Consider the following 24,271-nt stretch of genomic DNA (forward strand, 5'->3'; position numbering starts at 1 on the left):
GGATCGTAGCGTAAACATCGCGTCTGTAGTTACGGCCTACGGCCAGACAATGCATGCAACTCAACGAATTTGGTTTCTCCCATTTATTGGAAGCTGCAATGATATCTACTGCATCGCACGGTCGTTCTTAAAAATTGAGTGCGCGTGTGTAGTTAGTGACCATCTTAAGTAATGCAGGCCGCGGCGACTGCCGAGCGCTTTGTCATCGGTCCACAGCCAATGGGATGGCGTACCTGACCGATAAAACCATCGAAGAACAGATCAAGCGTCAATACACTTAAACAGAATAGGCCAAGCGCTGGGTTTGTTAAGCTTTGGGTGCCTATAGTAAACGTCATATGCGGTTACGGGCCAAAATTAGAGCGACTGTGGAAAACAGCTTTTCTGCTACGCATTGGCAGGAGCATTTTCCGCGTACTGGATTCTGGAGAACCTACCGGATCGGGAACTGAGCACACACTGGGCAATTCATTTTCAATAGAAAAAAGGGAAGGGTGTAAGCGGAGTTCAGTTTGATACAGAAGCTGTTTGAAGCAGTACTGGTAAGAGCAAGGGGAGTCACCTTCGCAGATTTGTAGAAAGGTACAATCCGTTTTGGGACAACGCGTTTTGGTAAAATGCGTATTGGGACAGTGGCAATGCGTTTTCGAGGATCCCGCTTTCCGTAAGCGGATATCAAAACACGGCACTTTACTACGATAACCTGGGACGAGTTCATTGATCGAAACAATGAAATTTAAAAAAATACGCCAAATACCGAATCCTAATATACATCTCTTTTAGCACGTCCAGGCTGCTACATCATTAAGCGAATACTCGTTATGAATTCAGCCACACCAAAAACACCTCAGTAAACTATCGCTCTTTGGTTCACCTTCTTTTTATATTAATTACCCCTCCCGATAGATTGCGAATCGTAGCCTTTATTGTCACTTGGCAACACCGCAAAGGCCGGGCCTGGCTTTTCGATGCGCTGGCTTTAGGATTCGTTTTTCGGTGTTCTTATCGGCTAATACCTCATTGACTGAAGAACGACGAAACGAAGTTGAAAACTCGTTGCACACAGCTTTCGTAAGCTATCAGTTACTGCAATTAGCCCAAACAAATGTAAGCAAGATTTTATATATAAGTATAAACTGAAAGATATCCCCTATTTCACAACCGCTATTTATTCTCGTGATCTGAGTTACACATTTTGCGTTTCCTCTGCTTTCCTTTTATTTTCAAACATTCCGTATTATTCCCATGAACCGCACATATCCCTTTTTTAACCTCAGGGGCCACGGATACTGCAGTATTTAAGTTTAATTTCGTAATATGTAAGTTGCTACTCACTAATCTCTTACCGTTATGCTGTGCATCGTTACCACGGCAACTGCCGCTCAAGATCGTTTAACACAAACCAATGTATAAATGCATTAACAAATGGTTGAATGAATATTCAATACCTGTTCAGCTCGCACTTATAATTAACGTAATTTTATCTGTCAAATAAACGCGCCAAACAAGGAACGAAAAAGTTGGAAACAACTCAAGCGTAGTTTCGTTTCTAACTTCGATTGTTGCAGTTTCTGGAAACGCGTCTGTTTACAAATCAATACGCCTCGAGATGCCGCCTCCCGTTTCTAAAGAAGCATCTGAATTCATTGGATGTCGAGGGGGAAAGCCCAGCGCAGAACTAATTGCCTCTGCAATTTCCCCAAATCCTCTCGAATTCAAAAGGGTGCCTGCAAGAATCGATCACGACCGCAGGGCTAATGCGCCGGTCTACGAAAGTGGCTTGGGGTTGGCCCTCAAATTGTGACCCGCGCGGCAGGATGGTTTAGAGTCTGTGTCGGCGTCTGGAGCGGAAGGAAGAGACGTAATGTATGCCGTGCCCAATTAGACAAGACGGAAATGAGATTAGGCGTTTGAAAGACGCCCGTGTTAAGTAGTTTAACACGTCGCGGGTCGTAGGCGTAAGAGGCAAACTGCTCGCAAATGAGCGATCTGTTTAGAGACGTTGGCCAAAAACGGTTGTGTAGGCCGTGAGTTGGCTGCTACTGCACAGTAGCTATTAGTCTGAGATACCCCAGCAAAGACGTGCCATCAAGATGTCAAAAAAGCTACTGTGACATTAGGAGACTATTTTCATGAGCAACGTCTCCCTCGCATTGAACGGACGATTGCCAGGCGAATAAAGGGGAATTCTCGAAAACTGCGTTCCTGGAAGTTTGTGAGCACATGCTCTATATCGGTGAGTCTGGAACACTATTCATCAGGCTGTCTTAGCGAATTAAAAAAAGGTCATCGGTAGCATGCTATAATGAGCGAAGTTTCATATGTGAAAGCTGTAAACTTTTTGTCACAGCAACGGCATGGGCACTGGGTCGCGATGTAGTTTAGCATTCGTATTCTATACGCATTTACAAGGTGAGAACGGGAGGGAGAAGCTTAGGAAGCTCTGTATACAGCTCGAGCTCCCAAGGTATCCTAGAAAGGCTTCGGCGTGTCGTAAATTTCCTGCGCGCGCGCGCGGAGGCAAATCATGACGGAAGGCATGGAGCGCGTGCTGGAAGCCGGGTGTTTGAAACACGCACCCCTGTCGTCCTTGATTTGTCAGTTGACTGTAGCACATTCAGTAAAGATGACTGTTTATATTCAGAGTGTATAGCGGGGCAGCATTAGACTTGTACCTATTTGGTTAAAAGTTGTTGCTACTTACTTAATTAATAAGTTCTAGATCAATTTCCTTATCGTTTAAAGTCTTCTGACAGACTAACACAAGCGCAGTTTTAAAGTGATACAGTTACTAGTAAGAAGTTACAATGTTAAAGGGGCCTTGTAATCATATTTTACCGTCAACCTTTTTTGCGGTTTCCACGTCTCTTAGGGTTCGGGCAAGCCAGCGGGCACGGAGAAAAAAACTAAATATCACTGCGTCATATTTTAACCGGATGGCGCGGAAACCTCCTCCACCGACGCGGGCGACCCGCGGTACTGAAAGCGCGCAAAATGTGACGTCTTTGGTCCTGGGCTTACTACTGGTCAGAGCCGCTAAAAGCTTATTTTTAGTCGAAATACAAAATATAAGTGGCGCGAACCGTTTTAATTGTTTATAAAAGTAGTTTTTGTTCAGTATTTTAGATCAGAAAACAGACGAATGCAGATTATAAAGTACGGAAACAAGAAATGACCCGTCGACATACCCGCCACCAAGCGGAGGAAAAGGCGGCGCATACTAAAAAAGAGTAGTGGGATCAGGCGCTGACACAGAAAGGTCCGGGATGTACGCGGCGGCGCTGCGGTCGTATGGACAGGAGGACGCGGCCGGCTCCGAGCGTTCCGAAGGCCTTCGGCGAGAAGCTTTGTCTTGCGGTTTGGCCATTTCGCGGTATGGCAGCACGAAGTGGCTCCCATCCTGAACTGATCTTTACCCCGCGTCTGCTGTCGTTTGCGACCAATCAAGTGTCATGCCGAATTAGTGTTAAATCACGCAGCAAACGCATTGAGAGCCGCTCTGGCTGCCCGCTGCATACAGCCTATCCAGAACACGCTTTAGTGGCGCCCTCTCGCGCCGTCGACGCGGAGTGCGGCAGCCGTGAGAGCTTGATGAGCTCACTACCCCTCCTCTAGTTCACGGCCACTCAAGCAACCAAGGACGTCATAAGGGAGGTTATTTTTTGCTTGTTTTTGTAATTTTAATTTGCCTATAACTTTTAAAATAAAGCAAATTTCGAGAAAAGAAAAGTTTCACTAAGTTACTACGTTCAGTGCTCTCAATTTCGGTGCAAATAAAAAAGAGTAAAAAAGTCCTTCCAGGGCCCCTTAAGCACAGCCCCTTCCCTGCTTCGCGTAGGCCCTGCTGGCATCAAGTTTGATTGGAAAAAACGAAGTGTTCCTCCTGGTGACACAAACACCGCTAAAATAGAGGAGAACATGCTGGTACAGATTAGAAAGCTTAGGTAGTCATGCTCAAAGAGGAAACTCAATTACTTAACAATGCCGACCGGAATGTTTTAACAAACCTGAGCAAGTAACATTCGTTACCCTACCGAAAAGCCCGGTGTAACTTTTCGCTATCCGGATTATGGAACCGGAAATTTATCTGGATTCTATCCGGACTCTATCTGGAGTTTAGGTTTTTTAGAAATTATTCCTTTGTCTGTAATCTTGATTTCGGGCTTCGAGAAACAAATTTCCGGTTCCATAATCCGGATAGTGAAAAGATATAGTGGATTTTTCAATAAGGTAATTAAAGGTAATTTATAGGATTACCAGTTTGTTGGTAAACCTGCTGCAACCAGGTCGGTTGTGGCCTACAACCCTAACCAAGCAAAACTGAAAGGGTATATTAAATAAGCCTCCCCTTCATAGATTTTATCATATCAGAAAGGGCTAGCCATACTGTAGCTAATGCGTCAGTCATCCCAGTCGGCCATTGTTTCGTCACGTGCACTGAGCTTGCACCGGATACGATGACTGCGTCAGCATTCAGTGTAAACTCCTCTCAGCTCGTACCAGAAACGAGCGCTGCTTCAACGTTCGACAATGACTCGGAAAGGGTATTTCCAACCCCAAAAAGATATCGACGGCAGGAATCTGTCTGTCCAGTTAAAACAAGGATGAAATGTCAAAAAAGGCAATGAGGAAGGGATGTATTTTCTGTGGCCTTCAGCTGAGGAAATAAACTGATATGAACGGACGACAGATATAACATGAGGCAGACACAATGAGGGGATCTGCGAATAATGAGTCCTTTGCGTTGTCCGGGGCCGAAGTAGCGTTCCAGCGGCCACCACTGACCCAGTCATGTCAGCGTAAATCTTAGATTTTGTTTTTCCGCTTTCGTATTTCTCTAAGGATTGGAAATCATTCATGAGCGGTAAAACATATCTGCTGTCTCTATTTTTTTTTTCGAGGGGGGGGGGGGGGGGGGAGCAGTATACTGTCAGTACCGACACATTTTTTTTTGGTGAGTTTGCAACGTAGTGACAATCACTTTGCTTTGTTTATTTATCAAATATAATATAATTGAAAACTTAGTGCCAGGAATCTCACTTCTAATACCATTCTTTATGATTACCCAATTGTTTCATTAAAGCGTGGTTTCCACAAAACGATCATAGAAATTACAAATCGCTGCAGTAGTTCATTGAAATAAAGTGAAAGTAGTATTCTTTACAGTGATTATTTCTTTAGGTCAGACGAAGACTCCCACGAAATCTGGGACAAACAAAACGCAAACGAAATTGCGAATATTAGGCGCGAACGCCTTCTAAGAAGAAAAAAAAAATGCTACTCTTCAGCACGATCGCGTGTGCAGACAGTGCACGCACTATAGACCCTGACAGAATGAGGACAACAGGACGCTTTTTTCGAATGCCCGGACCCACACACACTTTGTGCCTTCCGCCCTGTTTTGGCTGCGCCAGCATGCTCGACGCTCACAAGACGCCGAAGTGTGTTTCATAGGAACTTCGCGCTGGAGGTGGGACAACTGAAGAAGCTCACGGTCGTTCTCATCCTCCCAGGGATTATAAAGCCTTTTTCCTGCGCTGGAGAGAGAGAATAAACGCCTTAGATCAATAAGAAAGTGAGCAGCAATTTTGTATTTCTGAATTGTTTTCACGAAACAGAGCGGCCATTATCACGTGGCATCAGAGGTATCCTATACTTCTGGGCAAGCGGAAGTGAACTGAAATGTTCTAATCACTGATATTATTACTCGAAGATATGGAAATTGGTCTCAAGTACCTGTATTTTGTTTTTTTGTAACTTAGACGAGGTGGCAGCGTACAAGTGGAAAGTTTTGAACGTGCGTATGGGATGGCCAGTACCTTTGTAAATATGCGTTTTTTTGTTTTTGTTTACTTTCGTTTACGCTCAAGCCGTCGCTAAATTTTTCCGCGAAATTTAGTCGGGAAACTGAGTTGGTGTAGAGCACACGTGGCATCACGTTTCCCGCCAAATTTAGCGGGGAAACTGGATTGGTGAGGTCACGTGACGTCATTCTCCCGCTAAATTAAGCGGGGAATTTGAATTAGTGCACTGGTCACGTGAGGTAAATTTTTCGGCTATATTTAACGGGGAACTTGAATTTGTCTAAGTCCCGTGACGTCAGGTCACGTGTCAACAATTTTCCGACCATATTTAGTGGGGCAACTGAATTGGTGCATAGGTCACCTATCCTCAATTTTTCCTCTAAATTTAGCGGGGAAACTGAATGCGTTTACGCTCACGCCGTCGCACAACCGGGAGACGGGCCCGTAGCAGCTGCCGCTGTAAAATGTAATTAGGTATACACGTTTAAAAAAAAACAAAAAAAAAACGCTCCTAGGCATCCGCCATGTTGCTGATGCTGTTGCGGCTGGTGCAACTCGCGCGCCCTCTATCAGCTAGAAATTGTCTGCCACTCTCTTGAGCTGTGAAGACCCGCTCAGCGCGGTTCTCTACCTACGCTTTTGTGGTTTTGCATTCGACGTTTTCTCGCCCCATCTTGAAAGTTTCCACTTATTTTTTTATGCGTGCTGCGTACCATTTCTGTGTTACCTTCCATTGTGAGAAATAGGGCCGGTAAATGCCTGCCATTCAAGCTTTTCTGCTAGACATTTACGGGAAACAAAGGTGGTGAAGCACATCGAACGGCCCTCGACGCGGTTTTCCGAACATTGTTCTCCCCCCTCTCAGATATAATCCACGTAGAATCGTCAGTCATCTCCAAAAATAGTTGTCCGGGTTGGGGCGGGAAACGGGTGAGTCGCGTTAGTTCCTATGCCTTGGTGCTGTTGTGAAAAAAGGAAGCTCTCCCCACAACCTGCCCCAAAACGAACTCATCTTGCATTCCGTCCGATCGTCAAGATATAACTGTCATCGACTGTGACTGTGTTATTTGAGACCTTTTTCAAATAATTTATTTTCAGATAACGCTGCATCGTGTGGTACGTACGATATATTCTTCGAATGTCGACTCTTGCTAATGTGTATGTCCGTGTCCTGTCCATCGGTAAACACGTTATTTGTGAGCGTGAAACTTCTCGTGAGATGAATTGATAAATAAAAGCAAATGGTTGCTTGGCTGTGTATATATAGGTTTGTTTTTCCGAATAAAAATTCAGTTGACAGTAGCGCATCGTTTCGTGTATTCTTTCTGTTGTCTTTGTTTTCTGGCGCTTTTCTAATCTAAGATGTACCAACTTGCCCAACTCCAGATTCTTCTACAATGTGTTTCATTCGTTGCGCGTCACGTCACACACCTACATCTGAGATCATATCATTAAAACAGCTAGTATTAATAGACAATATAACTGGACTAGTTGGAATGGGTTCAAATTGAACGCATACCGGCTAGTATTAGTAGTAGTAGAAAAAAGAGCAAACGTTTTAGGGTAGGTACTATCTGCCTTTGCCATGTAAGGTACGCGTGTATTCAGCATTATTACCGTGAACAGAGAGTTGTAGACTGGCTCGTGCTTCCCCGAAGTTGTTGGACGCAACACACACGTACTGTCCAGCATCATCTAGCTGCACGCTTCCGCTCCAATGGAGGACTCCGTCCATCTGTGTAGGAGATGCCGACGTCGAAGGAGTCGTCGCGACCGGCAACAGACGCTGCCCTTGCCGCTTGTACCACCTGAAACAAATATAGATAACGTAATTCCAAAGAAACCTTTTACCTCGCTGAAATTTGCTTTGATCCGAAGAAAATTGGCAATGTTATCACGGAAATTGTAAGTATGCGTTTACGTGTTTTTCATTTTTTTTTTTTTTTTTAAGAGATAGCATTTTTTTAGCCGACCTCTGGAAATGCTTATCTGTAACACGAAACTCCCGCGTATGCCGGTGCGAGGGGAAACTGGATCAATTGCGAAGAAAGAACGAAATTCAACACATCTTCGAAAAAGAACCAAACCCAAGACCCGAAGCTTTTGAGCTTGACGCTAAAACACTGTGAAAATGGAAGGACTTGTGAAGGAATAAATATTTTGTGCCTTTCTCCGCTGTTTATCCCGTGCATGCGAAGGTGGCGGGACGAAGCGCTCAATCACTGCGCCAAACGTTTCACAACGCCCCACAGGAGCAAGGAGTGGCCTCCACGGCGGAGACCTGAACAGAAGTGGCTATCCGTGCTGATCATGACCATCTACATTACAAGAAAACGTCGGAAATTCGATGTTTATTTACTTGCTATAAGGATAGTCACAATTTAGTCGGCGAAATATAGCCTCTACAGATGCTTATTTATTCTTTATGGGGATCATCGCAAAGTAGACAACAAATTTTAGCCTTCAGAGAGAAACCACCACGCCATCGTAGTTCCATGTGGTCTGAAACAAAACACCGCTCAATCATAGACCCGCTTAGATGTGTTGACACCATCCAAGACCTCCTATACAGCAAGCCCATAGTTTCAAATTTTCCACATCACTAACCGGAAAGCAGGGTGAAATAGTGTTTATATTGCAGCTACGTCTATTTCGTTTTTTTAGAGCGTGGCTTCAAACGACTTTACAGTGACCGCGATTGTGACCCACTTGCGCTCCTGTAGGATCCGTCATTGTAATGTTTGTACTGTAAGCCAGAAGAAGCTGTATAACATCGACGGCCTTAATCTAGTTAAGGTTTTGTTTGCTCCTGTTTCAGTGTTTTTTTTTCTCCAAGATGTATAGTGCTTTTTTTGTTGTTTCATTTTTTAACGTAATGTATAAAACTGTCCTCCCTACCATTGTCCGAGGTGGGACTCATAGTATTTCGAAATAAATAAATAAAGCAAGTGCTTCATCCACGTTTGGCTTGGACTCGTGTTCAAACCATGAGAGCACGCGTCCTGATTCATTACTGGTGCTCAATCTCCGGTCACCATTGACTTCCTGTAGGCGGCGGGAAAAAAACAAAGTTCTGTGGCCCTAGTTAAGTTGTGACGCTGATTGGTGTTTGTGATATCGTGCAAGTGCGGGGGCGCTGGTTTAAGACGCTGCATAGGACGATCCTGGAAAGGGAGTTCCTCCACCTGCGCCGTGTCCAGATTCGTTGCGCCTCTTTCCGATCGTAACTTTTCTTAACTTTTTTTTCTACTTTTAAACTATGTTTCACGTCAAGTCCGATCGGCAGTCAAAGTTACGAATCGGCGGAGTCAATCAACAGCGCCAAAAGTTCATTGTCACGGTGTTCGTGTTTTTTGCGTGTTCGCTATCGCCAACCAAATCAGCCACGCGCAAAGAAAAAAAAAAGGAGCCGAAGTATTACGTTGCATTTACTACTCAGGATTGGTTTAGCCGGCGAGACCAAACCCGCAAAGACGACGTGTGCATGACGACGAATTTCGGTAGCATTCGATTGTACCTACGGCTGGGCTCCAACTTGATGTAAAAAAAAAAGTATAATTGGCCTTTTTCGTACCTGGGAGCCGTTTAATTTGATTCATTGTTGCAAGCAATGTTGCATAGGACGTGCTGCAACTATGGAACGAAAACATCCGGAGGTGGCCACTCACTTGAACTTGGGCGGCGGAGATCCCTGAGCGAGGCAGACAAGGTCTGCAGAGCTTCCTTTGTCGACGGTCACGTGGCCAGAGTGAAAGGTGACCGACGGTGTCTGACTTGAAGTTGCATCTACAAGGGGAAAAAAAAAGAAATGCGATAATTAATTTACTGCACTGCAGACTTCTGCAAAGGAAGCAAATAAGCGGTTGGTAAGTGTAGCCAACCAAAATGGCAGCTGGCACGATGCCTTCATTTACGATGGGAAAAACAAAAATTACTCGAGGTTCTCCGTTGAACGTTTCCTAGTATGTACATGAATTCATGTCGTCAGTTCGGCATAATTAGGCCGTAGATTTTCCACTGATTATTATAAGAAAATGCCGGCGGACGCTTCTCGGTATTAATTTATTTTAATGATATAGGTGTATTTTGCTAACTTCTATTGTACGCAGGCCAAAAAAAAAAAGAATTTCTATGAACAAAAAAAAAAAAAACGCAATAAAGGGCTAAGATATCAAGTTTAATTTACAATTTGTGTAAAATTTTATAGCACTTCATGGTTATCATAATGCAATAGTGCTTACCAATCGCGGCAAACGAGGCCCAACCTCGGTCTATGTTCGGGTAGCCATTACGTAATCATCAGGAGCCTTTGTCTACATTGTATCTTGAGACCACACTGCTCTATACAGTTACAAATATCGAACTGACATTAAGCAAAGCGTGTGTTGAACGAGGAAGGTAATTTTATCTTAATGGCTTCTTTATCAATGTAAACCAACGGAAACCACCAGTATAGTTTCGAACACTGTCGTCCAGTTCTCACCCGAGTAGAACAACGTAATTGCGGTGTTGATCTACCAACAGACAAAACCCGGCTGCAACTGGTTGCCGAGGTCGATGCTTCCACTTATTCAGAACTGGTGGGGTGGTGATTCCCAGCTAAGAGCAAGCGTCCGACGAACACCTAAGAAACGAGGTTTTTTTCTACATTTTTAAACATTCGTCAGGCCTCCGCTGTGAGCAAACATTTACATAAATCCGCGCTTTTATTTCCACCAATTTTTGTATGTTTGACATCAAAAAACGTTTACTCGTATGTTCGAGATCGGCGAATGTTTATTCATACTTGTTTGCCGAAAAACGGACTCTTCAAAAACTTCTGAAGTCTAATTCTAACGAATTTCTTCGTCGTGCCTGACGTTTCTAGTCTGCTCGTCTCCTTCTTCACGGGTGACCGTATGTGCGCCCAAATGTCAGACTGTCCATATGAGCTGCATTCACACGATCCAAACTAACAACCTCCTACTGTCCTCGGATGTCCAATGTCATTGTTTTTGACCCTCGCCGCACTACCTTGTACGGGCCGTCGTAGGGTGGTTGGAGAGGTTTTCGTACGGCGTCATGCCGCAAGAAAACATGGGTTCCAGTTTCCAGTTTTTCGCTGATGAAAGTGAACTGGCCACGGCTTAAGCGAGGAGCTGTGACGCGAAGCTGCTTCATGGCCTCTCGGAGTATGGTGGCGAAGCTTGCGGGATCCTGTCAGGTGTCGGATGGAGTTGACGCAAAGAATTCACCTTGGAGCGGAAGGGTGGTCCCGTATACCAACTCAGCCACGCTGCAGCCGATGTCACTCTTGATTGACGTGCGGATGCCGAGGAACACGAGAGGCAGCACATCCACCCAGACATGTCGTTGGTGAGCCTTGAGAGCAGCCTTCAACTGACGGTGAAAACGCTCCACCATACCGTTGCTCGCGGGGTGGTATGCTAAGGTTCGAATCCTTCTTGACCCAAGCAGCTCCATGAGGTTGGAAAAAAGGTTGGATTCAAACTACCGGCCTCGGTCCGTGGTGATCGTGGACGGCGAACCAAACCTTGAAATCCATTGCGCCACGAGCACACGCGCCACGGTCTCCGCGTTGATGTGGGGCAGCGGAATCGCTTCAGGCCAGCGTGTACAGTGGTCCACGGACGTCAACAGATAGGCTTGCCCCTGTGATGGTGGCAGCGGTCCGACAATATCTATGTGGATATTGTCGAACCGCGCGTTTGGGTGGGCGAAGGTTCCTAATGGCGTTGCCGTGTGACGGTGGATCTTTGCGCGCTGGCATTGTAAGCAGGTGCGGGCCCAGTGACGCACATCTTTGTTGATACTGGGCCAGATGTACCGGGATGTTATAAGGTGTTGTGTGACTTTTATGCCAGGATGGGATAGCCCATGAAAGGCGTCGAAAATCTGCCGACGAAATTGTTCCGGGACGTACGGGCGCGGCGATCCTGTCGAAGTATCACAAATGATGTTGGTGGGACACATGGGAAGTGGAATCTCGTCGAACACAAGCCGGCCGGGAGATGTGCGCAGCTCTTTTAGTTCTGCGTCCTCGCGCTGCGCTGCAGTCAGCTTGGCGAAGTCGATGGCGGCTGAATGTTCAACCGTGCAGGAACCTATTCGTGAAAGGGCATCCGGTACAACGTTCTCAGCACCATGGATGTGCCGGATGTCATTTGTGAGCTCAGAGAAGCTGGACATCTGTCGTAGTTCTCTCTGAGAATGACTTCCTCCGTCTGGTCTCAAAGACCGGAACGCGTGGACGAGACTTGTGGTCAGTCAGTATACAAAAATTGCCGACCTTCCACCATGTGCTGGAAGTGCCGTAGTGCCAAATATACCCCAAGGAGCTCTCGACCAAACGTACGATACCGCTGTTCTGTGGGTGTCAGCTTCCGAGAGAAGGAAAGCTCCTGCCAGTGTCCGTTCACGTTCTGCTGAAGCACCGCACCAACAGCGATATCTGAAGCGTCGGTGACAACTGAGAGTGGGGCTCCTTCCTTTGGGTGAGAGAGCATGGTGTTGGTTGCAAGGAGCTGTCGGACTGATCAAATGCCGATGTGGTGCAGGCATCCCATGCGAGTTCGGTTTTCTGAGCTAGTGTTGCCCGAAAGCATGCTGTGTAAGGTGCAAGCTTGGTGGCGCAGCCCGGGAAAAAACGGCGGTAAAATTTACCAACCCCAGAAACTCCCGGAGTTGCTTCTTGGTGGACGGCCTCGGGAACTCCTGGATGGCTTGCACCTTGATGGAAAGTGGGCGGATCTCCGAAGAGTTGTTCGTAAGTCCCAAATAATCAAGCTCCAGCTTCCCTAAAGCACACTTGCTCACATTGACGACGAGTCCATACTCGACGAGGCGTGCGAAGAGCAGTCTTATGTGTGCGACGTGTTCCTCGGCAGATGTGCTTGCCACGAGTATGTCGTCGATGTAAACGTAGGAAAACGGCAGCCCACGCACCACCTGGTCCATGAAACGCTGGAACGTTTGTGCTGCATTCTTCAACCCAAGGGGCATCCGGAGAAACTCGAACAATCCAAAGGGCGTGGTAACTGCTGTCTTGGGGATGTCCGGGGGCTCAACGGGAATTTGATGGTAGGCGCGTACTAAGTCAACCTTCGAAAAGATAGTAGCGCCATCCAGCGATGCTGTAAAGTCGTGGATGTGGGGTATCGGGTGCCGGTCTTCGGTTGTGTTCCGGTTGAGGGCTCTGTAGTCTCCACATGGGCGCCAGTCCCCTGGTGTGGACGTCGGAACCATGTGAAGGGGTGAGGACCAAAAGCTCTCTGACTGGCGGACAATGCCCAGCACGAGCATATGCTCGAACTCTTGTCGGGCGATTCGTAGCTTGTCTGGTGGCAGTCGGCGTGGACGCGCGTGGACCGGAGCACCCGCCGTCTCGATGTGGTGTGTCACGGTGTGCTTGATGGGACGCTGATTGGGTCCAACACGCGTCAGCTCCGGGAACTCTGCCAGTAGCTTGGTGTACGGCGTCTCATCCGTTGGAACTGCGAACGTGGTACTGATGGAAGCAATAGACGAGGCAATTCCTTTTACCGTCAGACGAGTTGTTTTGTCGCGGAGGCGTCGGCCTTTGACGTCCGCAAGCAGTCCAAAGTGCGTCAGAAAGTCCGCCCCGATGATGGAGTGGGGAAGATCCGCGCAGACAAAAACCCAACGAAAGGTGCGCCGCAGTCCGAAGTCAAGGGCCAAGGAGCGCTCACCGTACCCTGCAATGGCCGTGTTGTTGACGGCGCAGAGCTGTGACGTGTTGGGGCGCCGGTGCTCTTCCGCGGTTGCTGGGATGACACTGACTTCTGCTTCCGTGTCTACCAAGAAACGAACACCAGTGCTGCAATCCGACAAGAAGAACAAAGTTCGGCGGCTGTCTGCGTTGGTGGGAGCGCTTGCCACCGTTAATGCGATGACGATGAACGAGGCTTGCGTCGTGGGCGTCCGCGTGACGTGCTGCGGCCGCGTGAAGCTTGCAGCTTCGCCATCATGTCGGCGAGACGGCGGGCCTCCGCTCGCAGCTCGCTCATCTCATCCGGAATGCTTCTACTTTGGATCGCTGAGATGCTGGTTGACGGTGCCGAGACCTCAATGATTTTATCCACAAGCTCAGCAATCTTAGCCAGACCAATGTCTTCTACGGACGCGAGGACCATCCTCACATTGCAAGGCATCCGCTGCAGAAACAACTCACAAAGTAGGGGCTGGTCAATGGTGGTCGCATTTTCCCCGAGGAGCTGCTCCAGTCGGCGCAGTAGCTGGGTGGGGGTCCGGTCGCCCAGTTCTTCGGCTGTCAAGAGCTGTAAGACGCTTTTGCTCTGAGGCACTTGTCCGTCCGATAAGCTGGGCCTTGGGGGTGTTGTAGGCATCCTCTTCTGGAGGTGAAATAAGCAAGTCCCGCACCTCTGTGGCAATGGCAGGTGGTAGGCTTGACACGACGTGGTGGTACTTTGTCATGTTTCCTGTGATGTGCCGAGTCACAAATTGTGAATCAACCTGCACAAACCAGAGCTGCGGATCAGCTGGCCAGAAGGGAGGCAACTTCAACGTGACCGTCGAAATGCCCCCAGTGGAGCTCGTCGCATCGTTGTCCGTCATGATGGCTGGTTCGGTTGGTTGCGTTGAAGTTCTTTACCGGGTCACCACTGTTACGTTCCCATTGGGCTCGCGTGCGCGACGGGTAATAACCCAGAGAACCAGGAACGTTACTAAAACATTTACTTAAAACCAAACCAATCTAACTAGACAAAGAACGTGGACGTCCGTCGGTCAGCAGGAATTGAAGGTGATGTCTCGAGCCTTCTGCCTGTTCCTTCGATCCTCGCGCATCCACCGAGCTGGGGTACCCCCTTTTTTTCGTCTTCAACCTGTCAATTCCAGTGGCCTGCAGGAGCTTCGGCGAATGTTGTTTTGGACAAGGCCACGTGCCGCCACAGCATGCCTCTTTCATGGTCAGCCCGGACTTCAGGCTTGCGTTGAAAGATTTCTTGAATGTTCCCAAAATATTTTCTGCCGCACCGTCCGTTGCGGGATAGATCCGGGTTGAAAATTATAGGTGCGCTTCGTTTCTTGTAATGAAATCCCGGAATTCGCTAGATCAAAATTGTGGCCTATTGCCTGTCACAATCCTTTCTGCAGTCCATATCTTCAAAGGAGAGAAACACTCTTATAGCGGCTGCCGAAGTCGTCGAGGTCATGGGCACTATCTCGGGCCATTTCAAGTATGCATGAATCATCAGCAAGAAATTTCATCCTGGAAAATGCCCTTGAAGCCTGCATGCAGGCGTTGCCATTTTTATTTTGGGTATTACAACGGGTGTATAGAACTTTGGGTGCCTCGTCGCTCACTTCCTGGCAAGGCCGGCAACTTCGGACCATCGTTTCGATGTCATAATCCAAAAGCGGCCAGCACACATAGTGTCCTGCCAGTCCCTTCACCTTTGTCATTCCCGCATGTCCTTGATGCAAGTCGTTCAAAACGCGTTTTGGGTACGCCGAGGGTACCATGACGCGTGTTCCCTACACTAAGCAGTCGAGCTCCACGCTTAGTTCCGTTTCGCGACGGAAGTAAGGCTTGAGGTCATCGGCCTTTACTTATTCCGGCCATCCTTCGATCGTGAGTCTTAACACCCTTGACAACACGGTGTTCTTTCGTGTCTATCTGTCAGTGGGAGTACGTGAAACTTTTCTGGATGAAGACGTTTCATTTCGTGTATTCTTGTAGATTCTGATTTTTTAGCGTCTTTGTCAGTCATAAAGAGTCTTGAAAGTTTGTCTGCGACAACGTTCTTATCGGTTGACAGATGCTTTAAGTTGAAATCATACCCTGACAAGGTGATCGCCCATTGCTGCTTTCTTGCTACAACCGTACCTTGGAATTTCCTTTCTGGGATTGAAAATCGACACCAGGGGTTCATGGTCCGTTCACAGCGTGAAATGGCGCCCAAACAAATACTGGTGAAATTCCCTTAAGCCTCCAACTAGACTTAGCGCTTTAGTAATCTCAGAGTAGCTTCGCTCACCTTCAGAGAGCGCACTTGACATGAAAGCGATCGACCTTCGTTGTTTGTTGCGTAGTACGTGTTGAAGCACTGCACTGCTGTCATGGCTCGATCTGTCACAGTGCAGTTGCAGAGGAAATGCAGAGCCCTAGTGCGCTACCAGACTCTTTTTGCTGAGTGGCTTCTTCCCTTTCATCAAGTTCCTCTAGCATGATTTCGGCCATTCCATCCTTTTATCTTTTCGCAGCAGTACATAGAGCGGATGTAGGATGACGGGTCTGTTGCTGACGAACTTTGCGTAGTAGTTCAGCAGTCCGATAAATGCTACAAGCTCGTTTCGGTTTCTCGGCGTCTTCGCTTGTAGGATCGCAGTCACCTTCTTGGGATTTGACGGTGCTGTGCGGAACAGCGTCGTAAGGAACGGCGTTCCTGAAACGCGCTCATTTTAGGAAAAACGAAGGAACGCCGCCGTTCCATCTTGCATCGGTGGAACTGCAACGAGAACTCGTTACGTTTTTACGGGAACGGGGAAAAAATGAAATGCCGTTCTTTCGTTTTGTGAGGCAATTTTCATTTTATTTATAAGGGGGAGAATCTGGAAAGTATAACAATATCTTCACAAAGAGCAGGATCTCATTAAAGCTTTTGTTACTTATTTTGTAAGAACATATTGGGTCAGGGAGCTGGTGGATATGGATTAAAAGGTTAAAAGGCTCGAACAAACAGGACGAAAAAAGAGACACGTACGACACGGACAGCCGCCAACTTCCAACTGATTTATTGAAACACGAATCATCGTCAAACTCGATCCCAATCGCCTAAACACATGCAACTGATAAAAAATTTCTATCGCTCATTACACACATCCTTCAAGAAACGCAATCGCTTTGGTTAACAGATAAAGAGATGGCATGCTTACACACCTGTCAGCCGCCTTGTGTATACAGAAAGCCTCGATTAGTTCTCTTTCCATTTTTTCATTCCCTTTCTTGATAAACCTTGTGCGCCCACAGAAAGGTTCGCACACACATCGTTTGCAGTGCTCCGCAAGATGTCCACCCGAATTATTCCGTACGGCAAGCTTATGTTCGCGCGCCCTTTCATTAAAACATCGGCCGGTCTGACCGATGTAAATTTGGCCGCAACTAAAATGAATCTCATACACCACCTTAGTCACGCATTCGGTGTATCTTGTTACATGTTTCTTTGAGCACACTACATGCTTTCGTTTTGTCATCGCGGAGCACATCTTTGAAAGTTTGCACGGGGATGAGAAGACGACGTTAACCCTACGTCTAACAGTCATCTTTTTTAAATTGTGGGACACTTTGTGCAAATATGGTATCTCCTGCACTGGCATCTTGTCTGTCTTTCACGACATTTGTCAGCACCATCTCGTTTAATTTTCTGTAATAGCCTTTCACGCACACTCGTCACTAAGCTCTTCGGGTAACCGGCCCTCGTCAAGCGTGCAACCTGCTGATCAAAGCTGACCGGCAGTCTATGCTGGCAGCTTTTTGTAATGGCTGCGTGAAGGCGGGAGGATGCAATCCGCCGTTTTAAGAGCTTTGAGTGGGCACTGCCAAAAGAAAGTAGGCTTTCCCTAGTTCGTTGATAACTCCAGCACAAATGATCCTTAGTAAAAAAGAGCTGTAAATCTAGAAACTGAAAACTGCCTTCATTAGTGAAGTTCAGTGAAGTTCAGTGAAGTTCAAGTGAAGTTCAGTCCTCCGGACAGTGACTTAAACAGCTTAACAATTTCTGCCACGTCATTATCCATACAATTCGCTGAACATTCCCCCAAGATAAACAAAAAATCATCCACATAGCGGAAGATCTTGACCACATTCATCCCGTCAAGATTCCTCAATATGCGCTTGTCCATGGCAGAAAGATAAATGTCTACACTTTACACCGGTCAGACCCGCCGATGCTTTAATGAAAGGGCGCGCGAACATAAGCTTGCCGTACGCAATAATTTGGGTGGGCATCTTGCGGAGCACTGCAAACGATGGGGGTGGGAACCTTTGTTTGAGCGCACAAGGTTTATCAAGAAAGGGAATGAAGAAATGGGAAGAGAACTAATCGAGGCTTTTTGTATACACAAAGCGGCTGACAGATGCGTAAGCTTGCCATCTCTTTATCTGTTAACCAAAGAGATTGTGTTTCTTGAAGGATGTGTGTAATGAGCGATAGGAATTTTTTATCAGTTGCATGTGTTTAGGCGATTGGGATCGAGTTTGACAATGATTCGTGTTTCAATAAATCAGTTGGAAGTTGGCGCCTGTCCGTGTCGTACGTGTCTCTCTTTTCGTCCTGTCTGTTTGCGCCTTTTAACCTTTTAATCGATATGAACCAACTAGCCCCAACCAAAGGTTTATTGGATATGGATGCGTTTTTTCGGTGCCCGAGACTGCGGCACAAAAATTAAAACTTGTAGTCAAAGGAAAAGATAGAGAAAGAGGGAAGTCGTCTCAAATTCAGCTAGGCACTTTTTTTGCTTCCCAGAATCTTCATACACCCAGAAAGCTAAGGCCGACTACAGCCATCACCGAGCGTCCAATAAGAGATCTACAGCCACAACAAAATAAGAGGTAACCGGACATGGAACACACTCTTGCAGCTCAAGCATTCCACACTTAAGAGATACACAAAAATGAACCTTTATTCCCTGTTCCCTTCTCCCCCACCTTCAAAATGAACAACGAATTATACCTTCACGAAGAGGAACTGGCAGTTTTCAAAACTGAGCTTTGAAAAGCACAACCCTCTCTTCCACAGCAAGATCGAGAAGCAACTGTCGTGAAGTTCAATCAAAGGACTTCGTGAAATTAAAATGTTTGAGGTTTCTGTAAGAAGTTTGTGTAATGTGGGGGGCCCTTTAATAAAGAATAATAAAATAAACCCCACTCCTCCTTCCCGGCTCACAGTACATTTGGCTCGTCTGAATCACCCACCACAAACATGGATATGGTGAAATGCTGAGATTTTTAAATGTGAATATATCAACAAATGAAACCTTGGTTCCTGTCGTTTTCTTTTTATGGAGTCCTTCGATCACGGCTTTCAAATGTGTATGTTGCCATTGTATGGGATATATAATAAAACGTTGTTGGATCCAACTAAATATGGTAGTTAGTAAAACAGAAAAGTAACGTATATGTAACGATAAGTTTTATTTTTTAACTGTGAAGGGAACGAATTCCTTTCTCATAGATGGAACTTGTAACGGGAACTCACTCAAAGAATCAGAAGGACCAAAGAACGAGCGTACCTCTATTTGAAAAAAACGTGAACAATACTGGGGTTTGTGTGGATGCCCTGCTTGTCTATGACATGTACTAGGTATTCGATAGAGTGCTGTATGAAACAGCAATTTAGTTCCCAAGCGAAGGCCATTTTACTTGACTGTTTGCGGTACGATATCCAGGTGCCGCAGGAGATGTCGATCGTTCTTGCCAGTTACCACGATGTCAGCCTGAAAAGCACCGGTTTACAGCAAGTTCCCAACGAGTTATTCGATGACGCGTTCGAAGATAGCTGATGCGAGGTTATTCCAAATGGCACTCTCTTCATCCGATAGAGCGCTTTGTGTGTGGTGACCACAGTGAGATTTTTTTAAAATTTTTCCTGCTAAGGGGACCGGGAAGTAGGCCTGTTTGCAATCCAGCTTGGTGAACTTCTCTCCATGGGCAATCTTCACCAAGAGATCTTCAGTCTTCGGTAGCGGGAACCTTTCTGGCTTCAAGGCCGGGTTGAGTGTAACATTACAATCCGTGCATCTGTCCATTTGCCTTCATCACTGGAACTATTGGAGTCGCTCTCTCACTCCTCATCACAGGAGTGATTATCTGCTCTTTCTCAAGACGCTCACCTCGTCCTCGATATTTTGTCAGAGGGCGTATAGAACAGACCTTGGTCTGAGAAACTTTTGTTGAGCATCTTCATTAACGCTAGTTTCACGGCGTAGTCCTTCAGTTCTCCCGGACCTTCAAAAATGAAACCGTGTTTTTGTAGCACACTTACAGTTAAGACTTCTGCACGCACGCTGAGCACTTCCTTCTAGTTCACTTGAAAGTTCGGAAGCTATGCCCCTCCCGGTATGCGGGGTCCCCCATTATTCATCACTTGGATTTCATTACGCTTGACTTGCCCGTTGTGCCGCATCTCCACTTCAGCCATTCCCACTGGAACGATGGGCTCGCCGGCGTAGGGATCCAGCGTTATTCCCGAAGGTTTCAACTAGATATCTGGAAGTATTTTTTGAAACGTCTCCAGGTTCATCACACTCACGGGTGATGCTGTGTCGATGTTTATCTGAAACGGTTTGTTGCAAATCTCCAGAATTACCGTGATTTCATTTCATTTCATTTCATTTATTGTACACTTATATCGCCCTCAGGGGGCTTTACATAAGGGAGGACAAAGAGCAATATATATTAAAACTCACAAAGAAAACACACACACACGCACACAGTTTAGGTTAATTACGTGTAAAGAGCGGCAAGTGCGGCTCGAAACATGCTGGGCTCTTCTATTGTTACAATGTTATCAGGGATTTAATTTTCGTCGGTAATAGACAGCTGTAAAGGGGAAAACTTATAGATGTTAGTCCTAGGAGTGGTGACGTGAAATTTCCGCGTGTTGTCTGTGTGTGAGGAGATGTGGATGGCGGCTCTAATATACTTAACTTTTTTGGATGGTGAATGATAGTACAGCTGGTGCAGGGCAATCAACCGTGACACTTTTGGACGCTCTGCAAGAAGTGTAACCTTAAGGTGCTGTTTTAATGCTGTAATGCTTGTGCGGGTGTAGTTACGATGTATGAAGCGAGTAGCTCGGTTTCGTATGGCTTCTAACTTATCGATTAAATATGACTGATGCAGATTCCAGATGACAGATGCTTATTCAAGCTTGGGTTGAATGACGGATGAATAAGCGATTAGTTTAGTGTCCCTTGTTGCAAGGTAGAGGTGTCGCTTCAGGAAACCGAGGGTTTGGTTAGCCTTTGCAGTCATGTAATTTATGTGAGGCTCTCATGAAAGATTGCAAGTGAAGTGAACCCCAAGATATTTGTATGTTCGAGCATTTTCAATAGACGAGTTGAATATAGTGTAGTGGAACTGGGTTGATGTACGTTTGGTATTAAAGTTGAGAAATTTTGTTTCGGAAACATTAATTTTCACTTGCCACTCTTCACATCATGTTTCGAGACATGTCAAGTCGCCCTGCAAAAGTGCACAGTGATCTAGCCTTTCTATTTTTCGATAGATCACGCAATCATCGGCATATAGCCTAATTGTGGAACGAATGCAATTTGGCAAGTGATTTACATATATTAGAAACAGCAAAGGACCCAGCACGGTTCCCTGGGGCACACCCGATTTGACATTTTGTTGTGAAGAATTTTTACTGTTATAATGAAAGCTTTCTGTACGGTTATAAATAAAAGTTGAAATTCATTCGATAACAAAATGATTTATTTTCAATGAACGTATCTTTAACATGAGGCGGGGACAAGGCACTTTGTCAAACGCTTTCTGAAAATCAATGAAGGTGACATGTGTTTCAGTGCGAGAGTGCAAGCTTCCATGGATATCATTAGTGAACTCAAAAAGCTGCGTTTCGCAAGAGTGAGACCTCCCGAAACCGTGCTGGTTTACAAAGAAGCAGTTGTGCGAGCATAAGTGGTTCATTATCTTTGGAAATATTGTGTGTTCCATGAGTTTACATGGTACACTTGTTAGAGATATTGGCCTGTAGTTAGAGAATTCATTCTTTGAACCACTCTTATAGATTGGAATCACTTGAGCATGCTTCCAGTCATCGGGTATTTCGCCGGAGTCTAGCGATTGTTGACAAATCAAGGAAAGAAGAGATGAATACTCATTTTTACAAAGTTTGAGCAGCTTTGATGTTATTTAGTCAGGGCCTGGTGCCGAGTTCGATGGTAGGTCGTCAATCAGTTACGTAACGCCAGATGCGCAGATAGTGTGGTGTTTGCGGCCCGTCGTCGTGAACAGAAAAAAAGAACTCGCGCTCCGCGCCCGGCGCGCAACGTGCGCGCGAGCCACGGTCAAGGCTCGGGGGGCTCAGTCCGCTCGCTGCCACGAACAAGTAAAGGTCTGCCTCGTTGGTCCTTCTTGGTGTCCCTCGATGGAACAGCGATCGGCGCCCCGGTTGGCATTACGGGGGAAGGACCTTAAACGGCTTTCACCCTGCCGTGGTCTCGATCCAGCCGGCCGGGCACGTAGCCGGGGGTCCGAACCATCGAGTGGTCTCCCGCGCTCCCATTGCCCGAAGGCGTAGGAGTCCAGCGCACGGGCGGGAAAGACCGCGCCATCTAGGGTTTGGCGCTGAGTCGGACCTCTTCTGGTCCCGGGAGCTCGCCAGGCACAGGACGGCTCAAGAGCTTCTTCAGGCGGTGGCGGGGGCCGATACTGCAGCTCGGCCAGGAGCCTCTCTTGTATGCTGTGAGCGTCCCGGGCCAGTTGCTCCAGGGTGGAATACGTGCGGCCATGCAGGTAGGGCCGGAATCTTGGGTGGCTCTGCTGCATCACCCGAGTAACCGTGTCCGACTCCGACGTCGTTGGGCAGGCTCTGTCATAGAGCTCCTGCATCACCCGTACATATTCGGCGAGGGTCTCGTCCGGGTGCTGGGTCCGGTGCTCCAGTTCCCGCTGGACTCGAGACTGGTACCCAGGTGAAAGAAATTCATCTTGAAACTTCCGACGAAAGTCTTCCCAGTTGAGGAAGGGGGCCACGATGCGCCACCAGCGCGCGGCGCTCGCCTGGAGCGCCACGGGCAGAACCCGCGCAAGGACGTACTCGTCCGAGGCTCCCGTGGCGAGCTTATAGGCCGCCAGCTCGGCCAGGAAGTCGGCCACGGACTTCCGGTCGTCGTAGCCCGTGTACGACGGAACCGGCACCTGGGGCCGTGGACCTTGCCCTTGGCGTCCGTGGTTAGCCAGGACCGGGCGTTGCGCGACCGTGTCGCAGAGGTTGGCCACCCGAGTCATCAGGTCCAGGGACGTCGGGTCAGGTCCCTCTCCGGTCTCGTCTTGGTCTGCGGCGGCTCTTTGGCGAGTCTGCATCGCAGAAACAACCGCAGAAAAACAGCCCCAACACAAAAACAGAACAAAACATGCAAGAACAGAAGAACACGCAATATACTACAATATGCACACTATTCACAACGGCCAAGCCCCAATGGCAAAGATGGCGTCCGGTGGCCGAAGCCTAGTCGAACGACCACGTAGGCCTATCGGGGATGGCAAAAGCGAGAAAAACCGGGCTAACACGCCTAAAACGAGCTAAAAGACTGCGGTCCAACCCGCGGGGGAGCAGTAGGCCTCGCGTGGTCGTTCGACGAGGCTTCGGCCACCGGACGCCATCTTTGCCATTGGGGCTTGGCCGTTGTGAATAGTGTGCATATTGTAGTATATTGCGTGTTCTTCTGTTCTTGCGTGTTTTGTTCTGTTTTTGTGTTGGGCTGTTTTTCTGCGGTTGTTTCTGCGATGCGGAAACATCTGCGGCTTTGCGTTGACTATCGGCGCCTGAATGCGGTAACCGTTCGTGACGCGTACCCATACCCCTTGAATGACTCGATCATGTACAACTTGGGAAACGCGAGCTTTTTCACGACTCTTAACTGCAGTCGCGGTTTCCTCCAGATAGAGGTCGAACCCGCTGACATCGAGAAAGCAGCATTTACATGCTACAGAGGGTTGTACGAGTTTGTGCGCATGCCTTTCGGCTTCAGCAACTCTCCTGCCACATTCCAGCGTCTTATGGATATTGTGCTTAGAGACGCACGGCACAACTACGCCATGGCATATATGGATGACGTACTAGTCTTCTCACGCTCGTTCGAAGAACATCTTGTGCACCTTCGGACTATACTCGAGCGCATGCAGAATGCTGGTTTGACAGTTCACCCGGGAAAATGCAACTGGCAACATCTAAGATTAACCTGCTCGGTTGTGTAATCGACGATGGATCGCTTCGCCCTAACGAGGACAAGCTGAGGGCCATAACTGAGTTTCCTCCCCCACATGATGCAAAGAGTTTGCAGCGATTTCTTGGCATGGTTGGATTTTACCGCCAGTTTATTCCCCACTGTGCAGAGATAACGCGGCCTCTGAACGAACTGCTGCGCAAAGGCGTCAAGTGGCGTTGGACGGAGGCACAGCAAAATGCTTTCCTTCAACTGTCCAGAGCTATTGCTGAGACAGCATCTTTGAAGCTCCCAGGCCTCAACCGTCCGTTTCTACTGCAAACCGATGCGAGCGGCTACGGTTTAGGTGCTGTGCTCCTTCAAGTCTTCGATGGTGTCTTACGACCCATTGCGTTTGCTAGCCATACTTTGACAGTAGCTCAACGAAATTACAATGTTTGCGAGCTCGAGTACCTAGCCATCATATTCGCCCTGCAGAAATTCAACATGTACCTTGATGGCGAGCGCTCTGT

General features: G+C 47.3%; 1 protein-coding gene across 1 annotated transcript in view; it reads right to left on the reverse strand.

Annotated features, from left to right (window-relative positions):
* The window catches only part of LOC115324113 (Down syndrome cell adhesion molecule homolog), a 198,498-nt gene that overhangs the window by 128,741 nt on the left and 45,486 nt on the right, over positions 1-24,271 (reverse strand). The window contains exons 4-5 of the mRNA XM_042286225.1: positions 9,473-9,590; positions 7,422-7,612 (exon numbers count right to left, since the gene is read on the reverse strand). Of these exons, the coding sequence (XP_042142159.1) occupies positions 7,422-7,612; positions 9,473-9,590 (309 nt within the window). The remainder of the gene's footprint in view (positions 1-7,421; positions 7,613-9,472; positions 9,591-24,271) is intronic.

Source organism: Ixodes scapularis, unplaced genomic scaffold, assembly GCF_016920785.2.
Source record: "Ixodes scapularis isolate PalLabHiFi unplaced genomic scaffold, ASM1692078v2 PGA_scaffold7__128_contigs__length_106722199, whole genome shotgun sequence".
Classification (NCBI taxonomy): Eukaryota; Metazoa; Arthropoda; class Arachnida; order Ixodida; family Ixodidae; genus Ixodes; species Ixodes scapularis.